The sequence below is a fragment of the Tachypleus tridentatus genome, chromosome 3 (genome assembly GCF_004210375.1).
Source record: "Tachypleus tridentatus isolate NWPU-2018 chromosome 3, ASM421037v1, whole genome shotgun sequence".
Lineage (NCBI taxonomy): Eukaryota > Metazoa > Arthropoda > Merostomata > Xiphosura > Limulidae > Tachypleus > Tachypleus tridentatus.
The window spans coordinates 52,763,839-52,773,791 of NC_134827.1; the positions used below are offsets into that span (position 1 = coordinate 52,763,839).

At 30.4% G+C, this 9,953-nt stretch overlaps 1 protein-coding gene across 9 annotated transcripts in view; it reads left to right on the forward strand.

The window, feature by feature from the left end:
* LOC143246858 (tropomyosin-like) overlaps positions 1 to 8,315 on the forward strand; it is a 36,059-nt gene extending 27,744 nt beyond the window's left edge. For 3 of the 9 annotated variants that reach the window (XM_076494089.1, XM_076494085.1, XM_076494094.1), the window contains 6 exons: positions 945 to 1,015; positions 3,648 to 3,723; positions 4,716 to 4,778; positions 5,469 to 5,538; positions 6,755 to 6,863; positions 7,891 to 8,315. In XM_076494089.1, the coding sequence (XP_076350204.1) occupies positions 945 to 1,015; positions 3,648 to 3,723; positions 4,716 to 4,778; positions 5,469 to 5,538; positions 6,755 to 6,837 (363 nt within the window). In that variant the 3' untranslated portion in view covers positions 6,838 to 6,863; positions 7,891 to 8,315. The remainder of the gene's footprint in view (positions 1 to 944; positions 1,016 to 3,647; positions 3,724 to 4,715; positions 4,779 to 5,468; positions 5,539 to 6,754; positions 6,864 to 7,890) is intronic. The other 6 variants (XM_076494090.1, XM_076494086.1, XM_076494093.1 and 3 more) reach the window with 3 other exon arrangements.
* Positions 8,316 to 9,953: the final 1,638 nt, after the last annotated feature.

A 9,953-nucleotide genomic window follows, 5' to 3' on the forward strand; every position in this document is an offset into this window, starting at 1 on the left:
GACTGATTTAATTAACAAGCTTGTCGACTCGTGAATAACTGCTACAAAACATTTCAGGTGTGTGTTTCGACTTATTTAATTAACAAGCTTGTAGACTCGTGAATAACTGCTACAAAACATTTCAGGTGTGTGTTTTGACTTATTTAATTAACAAGCTTGTAGACTCCTGAATAACTACTACAAAATATTTCAGGTGTGTTTAGACTTATTTAATTAACAAGCTTGTAGACTCGTGAATAACTGCTACAAAACATTTCAGGTGTGTGTTTAGACCGATTTAATTAACAAGCTTGTAGACTCGTGAATAACTGCTACAAAACATTTCAGGTGTGTGTTTCGACTTATTTAATTAACAAGCTTGTAGACTCGTGAATAACTGCTACAAAACATTTCAGGTGTGTGTTTCGACTTATTTAATTAACAAGCTTGTTGGCTCGTGAATAACTGCTACAAAACATTTCATGTGTGTGTTTCGACTGATTTAATTAACAAGCTTGTAGACTTGTGAATAACTGCTACAAAACATTTCATGTGTTTGTTTAGACTGATTTAATTAACAAGCTTGTAGACTCCTGAATAACTGCTACAAAACATTTCAGGTGTGTGTTTCGAATTATTTAATTAACAAGCTTGTAGACTCGTGAATAACTGCTACAAAACATTTCAGGTCTGTGTTTAGACTAATTTAATTAACAAGCTTGTAGACTCGTGAATAACTGCTACAAAACATTTCAGGTGTGTGTTTAGACTGATTTAATTAACAAGCTTGTAGACTCGTGAATAACTGCTACAAAACATTTCAGGTGTGTGTTTAGACTGATTTAATTAACAAGCTTGTAGACTCCTGAATAACTGCTACAAAACATTTCAGACATGTATTTAGACTCAATTAACAAGCTTGTAGACTGATGAATATTTAATACATGCATGTGTATGATTTGTAGATGGCTCGCAGAATTGCTGTGTTAGAAGCAGACTTGGAAAGAGCTGAAGAGAGAGCTCAAGGGGGAGAGAGGTGAGGGAAAAGTTTACTGATGTTGTACTTGATTGTAAAACATTGTTTGAAGAAAGAGGGAAAAGTTTACTGATGTTGTACTTGATTGTAAAACATTGTTTGAAGAAAGAGGGAAAAGTTTACTGATGTTGTACTTTATTGTAAAACATTGTTTGAAGAAAGAGGGAAAAGTTTACTGATGTTGTACTTTATTGTAAAACATTGTTTGAAGAAAGAGGGAAAAGTTTACTAATGTTGTACTTTATTGTAAAACATTGTTTGAAGAAAGAGGGAAAGTTTACTGATGTACTTTATTGTAAAACATTGTTTGAAGAAAGAGGGAAAAGTTTACTGATGTTGTACTTTATTGTAAAACATTGTTTGAAGAAAGAGGGAAAAGTTTACTGATGTTGTAACTTTATTGTAAAACATTGTTTGAAGAAAGAGGGAAAGTTTACTAATGTTTTACTTTATTGTAAAACATTGTTTGAAGAAAGAGAGAAAAGTTTACTGATGTTGTACTTTATTGTAAAACATTGTTTGAAGAAAGAGGGAAAAGTTTACTGATGTTGTACTTTATTGTAAAACATTGTTTGAAGAAAGAGGGAAAAGTTTACTGATGTTGTACTTTATTGTAAAACATTGTTTGAAGAAAGAGGGAAAAGTTTACTGATGTTGTACTTTATTGTAAAACATTGTTTGAAGAAAGAGGGAAAAGTTTACTGATGTTGTACTTTATTGTAAAACGTTGTTTGAAGAAAGAGGGAAAAGTTTACTGATGTTTTACTTTATTGTAAAATGTTGTTTGAAGTATTATTAAAATAAAAACAGTCCAGTTGAAGGTATTACATCATGAATGTTTTGACAAATTCTCTTCAAAATATATCGTTAGAAAAAAACATGTTCTACCTTCTATTGTTGTATTGTTATTACAAAGTTTGAGTAATGGAAGGTAAATAAAACATCTCTGTTGAAAATGTGTTCCATAGTTGACACTTCAACATGTCTCCATCAGTTATAATAAATTTAGTATTCCTTCTCTTTAGTTTCTCTAATATGAACCAGGTTTGAAATTGTTCAAGTTTAATTTGTTTGTAAGTCTTATACAAGCATATCAAATGTTGGGTTTGTCAAATCAGTAAACCATTCTTACATGTATATATCATAGGTAGTTAAGATATTGACTTTCACAGAAAACTTAATTACAACTGAATGTTTCTCTTGGTTGTGATTTTTCTACAGTTTACATGTTATGTAATTTCAATCAATATTAAAGTGTTATTACAAAAGAGGAAGATGCTTCCTAAACATTAAAAGTATTATGATATGAGTAAACTGAATTCACTGAACGAATAAACCTTGTTATGAATTGTAATATGACTATGCATCACAGTCACAGTGTAGTTGTAATATTTGTTTATTTCTATTCTTCTCATGAAGAAGGAATGAAAGTTAACTTTCAGATTTTTATTTTAGTGTATAATTATTTTGAAAAGGTGTGTTTGTAATTTAATACACTTTTGTCATGAATTAAATAAGTTTTTTATTCTACATTTAAGTTACAGCTGTGTATAGATAACATTAAATAAATCTGTTTGTTCCTAAGTTTAAATTACCGTTATGTATAGATAATATTTCAGTTACAAATTAAATAAACCAGTTTGTTCCTAAGATTAAATTACCACTGTGTATAGATAATATTTCAGTTACAAATTAAATAAATCTGTTTGTTCCTAAGATTAAGTTACTGCTGTGTATAGATAATATTTCAGTTACAAATTAAATAAACCTGTTTGTTCCTAAGATTAAATTACCACTGTGTATAGATAATATTTCAGTTACAAATTAAATAAACCTGTTTGTTCCTAAGATTAAATTACCACTGTGTATAGATAATATTTCAGTTACAAATTAAATAAACCAGTTTGTTCCTAAGATTAAATTACCACTGTGTATAGATAATATTTCAGTTACAAATTAAATAAACCAGTTTGTTCCTAAGTTTAAATTACCGTTATGTATAGATAATATTTCAGTTAAAATTAAATAAATCTGTTTGTTCCTAAGATTAAATTACTGCTGTATATAGATAATATTTCAGTTACAAATTAAATAAACCTGTTTGTTCCTAAGTTTAAATTACCGTTATGTATAGATAATATTTCAGTTACAAATTAAATAAACCTGTTTGTTCCTAAGTTTAAATTACCGTTATGTATAGATAATATTTCAGTTACAAATTAAATAAACCTGTTTGTTCCTAAGTTTAAATTACCGTTATGTATAGATAATATTTCAGTTACAAATTAAATAAATCTGTTTGTTCCTAAGTTTAAATTACCATTATGTATAGATAATATTTTAGTTACAAATTAAATAAACCTGTTTGTTCCTAAGATTAAATTACCACTGCGTATAGATAATATTTCAGTTACAAATTAAATAAACCTGTTTGTTCCTAAGATTAAATTACCACTGTGTATAGATAATATTTCAGTTACAAATTAAATACACCAGTTTGTTCCTAAGATTAAATTACCATTGTGTACAGATAATATGTCAGTTACAGATTAAATAAACCAGTTTGTTTCTAAGTTTGAATTACTGCTGTCTATAGATAATATTAAATTAAATCAACCTGTTTATCTTACAGTAAAATTACTGGTCTTGAGGAAGAATTACGAATAGTTGGAAATAACCTGAAGTCTCTGGAAGTTAGTGAAGAGAAGGTACATATATGAAGATATAGTTCGGGGTTCAGGTCCTAGTCTCTCTATAAAATCAAACTATGAATTCTAGTAATAAATACTATAACAAATAGGTTACATCAGATTAGTGTGAAAGAAACGTGTTAATAGTAAAATTCAAAATGTAAATTTAAATGAGAGGAGCATACCACAGGGTAATTTCATGGCATGATCTGTCACATTTCATTGTAGTTACAAAAATTGTATGAAAAAGACAATTTGTTCTAATGTGAGATTAAATAACATTCCATTGTATTACTTAAACTTTAATGTAGGGTTTTGTCACCTATATCAGTATGCGGGTTATATTTTATACTTGGATAAGCTAGTGATGTATTAGATACATTTTTGTGTCATATATCATGGTTTTTATAATTGTTTTCCATTGTTTGTAAATATGTTTTTCCCATACTGTTTATAATTTACTGTTACGTACTTGACGTTTGGATGTGTCGATATATTTTTTTATTTTTAACAATTTTTCTTCCTTCCTGTTTATTAAACTTCATTTTGCAGGCTTCACTTTATTATAATTTTTCTTATTTCATTTATAAGTTCTTCTTCTCAAGGTTTTCTGTAGATTAAAAAATAAACATCATAAATCTGTAGAGACTTTTCACCAACACCAGATACTGTAGATTCATGACACACAATTACAAGCAAGTCAGTACAAAATATGATCAACTCCACATAACTTATGAAACAGGTTACATTTTATTGGTTTTTTATTACGTTAAACGACTTCTGTTATAGTTACAACTGGTTACTCCACAAGATAATTAAAAATATTTGATTGATGAAAATGCTTTAAAATTAATGTTCTTTTCCTATACCTTAACCCATTCTTCTTTTGTTTCTGTTTTCAATTTTTACCCTCCAGAGACAGGAATATTACAAATCACAGTTCTGCTAAGCTTATGGAGGTGAGACTGTGGAATATGCTTTAAGTAATTATTTTCTTTTATCACTCTCAGGCACTTCAGAAAGAAGAAACTTTTGATCAACAGTTCCGGCAAATGACACACAAACTGCAAGAGGTATGACAAAGCAACATCCAAGCACGACACTTAACTCTTTTGTGTCATCCGCTGTGATTTAACACAAGTTAGATAATATTTTAATTGAAGTAGCATATTTGAACTATTTGTCTTATAACAATACAACTAAGAAGTTAGATAATTTTTAACATATACTGTGAATAACAAAAATAGTAACAAATCCAACATGAACCTACAAGAAGATGGTAACTTAGCTGTAGGCATGGAAATATAACTGATATATGTTAAAACACCAATCTGTTTAAAACCTCTTGCTTTTTACCAGTGAATTGCAACATTAAATTATAATTAACTTAAAACTTCTAGAGATTTCTACCATGTGTATGAAAAGTAATCTTAAATTTACTGTTCACTTATCTCAAGTTACCAGCAATATTTATAACGTTTAAAGGTATCTTAGCCCAGATATGCTGCATTGGTAAGACATTCAGACCATTTTGAAATTTTGTTTTCTTAATAGAATAAATTGTCCTTTTCTGTGCTTTCAGAAATATTTTATTATGTCACATTAGGAGCATATATAAGAATGGAATTACATTTTTATGCCATTGTTGTAGTTTTATTATAAAGAATACGCTGACAGAATGGAGTTTTTTTACAAGTTGGTTTATTAACAATTTCATTGTAATACATGAAGGATGTACCTTTGGAATGTTTCTTTACCTGTAGGCGGAAGCTCGAGCAGAATTTGCTGAGCGATCTGTGCAGAAACTGCAGAAAGAAGTGGACAGACTTGAAGGTGAGCATCATTAGTAACTAGCTAATACTTGTAGGTGAGCATCATTAGTAACTAGCTGATACTTGTAGGTGAGCATCATTAGTAACTAGCTAATACTTGTAGGTGAGCGTCATTAGTAACTAGCTGATACTTGTAGGTGAGCATCATTAGTAACTAGCTGATACTTGTAGGTGAACGTCATTAGTAACTAGTTGATACTTGTAGGTGAACGTCATCAGTAACTAGTTAATATTTGTAGGTGAACGTCATTAGTAACTAGCTAATACTTGTAGGTGAATGTCTTCAGTAACTAGTTAATACTTGTAGGTGAACGTCATTAGTAACTAGCTGATACTTGTAGGTGAACGTCATTAGTAACTAGCTGATACTTGTAGGTGAACGTCATTAGTAACTAGCTGATACTTGTAGGTGAATGTCATTAGTAACTAGCTGATACTTGTAGGTGAATGTCATTAGTAACTAGCTGATACTTGTAGGTGAATGTGATTAGTAACTAGCTTATACTTGTAGGTGAACGTCATGAGTAACTAGCTGATACTTGTAGGTGAACGTCATCAGTAACTAGTTAATACTTGTAGGTGAACGTCATCAGTAACTAGTTAATACTTGTAGGTGAACGTCATCAGTAACTAGTTAATACTTGTAGGTGAGCGTCATCAGTAACTAGTTAATACTTGTAGGTGAGCGTCATCAGTAACTTGCTAATACTTGTAGGTTAGCGTCATCAGTAACTTGCTAATACTTGTAGGTTAGCGTCATCAGTAACTTGCTAATACTTGTAGGTGAACGTCATCAGTAACTAGTTAATACTTGTAGGTGAACGTCATTAGGCTTCTGTTATTCTTGTCTGTAACATTATTAGTTAAGCTAGTTGTGTTTTGTTACAGGTAAAGTTTTTTGGTACAAGAGTGGATCAGTATCAGATAACAATCAATAAACCTCTCTTACTAAATTAAATTTTAATTTATTTCTGGTATTTGACACAATAAGTGATCCATAAAACAATACAGATACTCTTGTATATTGTTATTATATTTGTAATCATTAATCAGGTGTAACCTTGTAGAGTTGATGGAATTATTTCAAATGTTATTTCATGTCAAACTTGGGGTTACCAACTCCATTTTATCCTCTTGAATTTATATATTGGGGATCCACGGTAACATTACATATTCCCCACAAATTCTTTAGAACGATATGTAATCTTGTGTTCCAGATGATTTGATGGAGGAACGAGAAAAGAATCACCTCCTCCAGGAAGAAATGGAAACCACCTTGAAAGACATTGCCTCCATGTGATTGTAGTGTCTGGAGCATGGTGAAAGGTTGGCCAGCATGATTCCTATCCTCATGTTTTCTTTATTATCTTTTGATTTCTGTTGCAACAACTGCATGAACATGTGCCTTGTTTCTGGCTTGTTGGTTATATTTTACACAGTATGTTACTAATGAATGCACACTGAGTTTCAGTACTGTTGCTTATTTGACACTTATACTTAGCAAGAGAGAGACCGAAACATTATAAATGTTTTTATTTGGCCAGGAATGATAACAGATGTGTAAAATAACTCGCACAGTGTATGTATGTTAAGTTAGCCTGAGGTACTTATTTGTATGTGAAGAAGATACAATATATATTGCTACAAGTTAGCTGATTTTGTTATTACAGTTGTGTATTACAGCATGTTTAATCAATATATATTGCTGCAAGTTAGCTGATTTTGTTATTACATTAGTGTATTACAGCATGTTTAATGAATGTGCACCTTTATTAAAATGTTATTTTTATTATGTTTTTACTTTTATGTTTTGTGTGAGGCAGTGATCTTTCAACTTCTTTCTGGTTATGTACATCTGAATTTAGGTTTTCCAGGTTAAGTACATCTGGATTTTAGTTCTCCAGGTTAGGTACATCTGGATTTTAGCTCTCCAGGTTAGGTACATCTGGATTTTAGCTCTCCAGGTTAGGTACATCTGGATTTTAGCTCTCCAGGTTAGGTACATCTGGATTTTAGCTCTCCAGGTTAGGTACATCTGGATTTTAGCTCTCCAGGTAAGGTGCATCTGGATTTTAGCTTTCAAGGAAAGACTTTTCCTGTTAAGCTTTTCCAACAAATAATTTTTTTTTCAGGCTTATTTGTGGTAAACTGTAGGTGTTTAATATTTCAACAAGAAATTTATGATCTGTAATAGTGTGACGAACATTTTGAAGGTAAAAGTTTGTATACAAATAACTAATTATAAATTTATTTTAAATTTTGAGTAATATAAAATATATTTATGTAACCTGTTTCTTCTGTGTGATATAGCCTCCATTGTTATGTAATGTGTTCGTATTTCTGTTTGTTTCAGACGAGCTGGTCCATGTAAAGGAAAAGTACAAGACCATCTCGACTGAACTGGACCAGACTTTTGCAGAGCTTACTGGCTACTAAAGACCTTTCTTGCTTTATTGGCTTTTTGTTTCTATATATTATGATCCATGTCTGTCTGTCTGTGTTACGTAATTTTTACATACATCACTGTATTATAATGGTTTGAAAGAATCGTGTGACTTAACGTTTCACTAAATGTTACTTATACAGTGTCTAACCATGGGTTTAGTTCGATTCTAGATACAAATCAGTAACAGTGACGTGGATTAGTTAACACATTGAAGTGTTAACAGTGAAAACATGTTTTGTGTAATAAAATGCACAGTGCAGCTGTAGCTCTGGAGAAAGTCCTACAGGACTGCTGTGTTTGTTTTTGAACAATAAAATGTTTCTTTATCTAAAGCATGTCTGTACTGTGATGTGTACTATAGTTAACAGTAAACACACAGAAATACACTAGTATGTGCAATGAGTCTGAATATTAGTATTGGAATATATCGAGAGGTCTGCGTCCTAATGTTTATTTACCAAATACGTAAATAACCTGAAAAATGCAAGCAAAATATGTCTTTTATTATCCTTGTTAATTGTCAACTGTACTTGAGGTTAAAATATCATAAAGTGAAATAACACAGTTAGTAGTGAAGTTTGAAGACGACAAATAAGGGCTGTGGTGGGTAAATCTAGGCCTAGCTCTGTATCACAACAAACAGGTTGTTAAACAAGGATTTCAGAAAAACCGAGTTTCTAATTCAAGGAAGTTAATAAAACCAAACAAAATACAAATTATAAGACAATTAATGTTGCTTTAAAGTTTAGCTATTTTAAATGTAATACAGTTTTAGGTTTATTTTTCACAGGTTTTTCCAACAGAGTCTACATTAATAGTGTATTAAAATAAGTAAGAATGTATTGATGTGGAGACAAAATAATTGAAATGAGGCCTGAATGTCAGTATTTCTAATAAGTATTTTAAAAATATTGAAATCGATTTGAAATAAATACCAATTTCATGAATTAAAATTTAAGTTTTCAATATTTATAAATTACTCTGCACTCGTGTCAAATATTTGATATTGTTGGTCCGACACGAACAAGTGGTTAGGATGCTTGACTCGTAATCTAAGGGTCGGGGGTTTGCCCTTTAAGCAGTTGGTACGTTGTAATGTATCGGTCATTCCCACTATTCGTTGGTAAAGGAGTTAGCGATGGGTGGTGATGACTAGCTGTCTTCCCTCTAGCCACTGCTAAATTAGGGAGGGTTAGTGTAGACAGACCCCATGCAGCTGTGTGCGAAATCCAGAATAAACGTTTCACTGTTCGTCGATGTATCTGACCCTACCGGGTTCACTCGAAGTACCTAAATACCAACAGTTCTGGACGATAAATATTTCGTTTAAATGGTTATTTGTTACTACTATTTGAAGTATAAGAATGAATGGAAATTTGATATCTTTTCATTACATGCAAAAGAATGCAAGTTTTAACTATTATTTCAAGAAAAACCACTAAAAGTTATTAAATTTGTAAAAGGGAATATTAGTAACATTTTATATAAACAATTTTTAATGTTTTGCCATCTATTTTCTATAAATGTAATTATATTTTGTAAATATTTTAATATACTTTTAAATTATTACCAAACTGTGGTAATAAAAGTCACTACTAATTAATTGTCATAATTCTGAATTAAACGCTCTACGTAGTATCAGTTGATTCTGAATCAAAGTTTACACCAGAAACAGTGTATGTTAATATTTGGTTAATACCAATTACGTGCACAATTATTAGCGCTTATATTATCTGAAGTTGAACAATCTAATTTTACGTAAAAAATATAAGAAACCTAAGTAAAATTTATATAAACAAAAAGTATTAATATTCTCTTAAGTGAAATAAGGAATTCTTATTTTTCGTAGTTGGAATATTGAATTTTTTATATTTTTTAAAAGTTGCCCAAGTTATAAAAAAGATGAAATTATTTTATATAGTCGTACCAAATTAAAAACCGTGTTAGAATAATATCTCGTATACCAAATA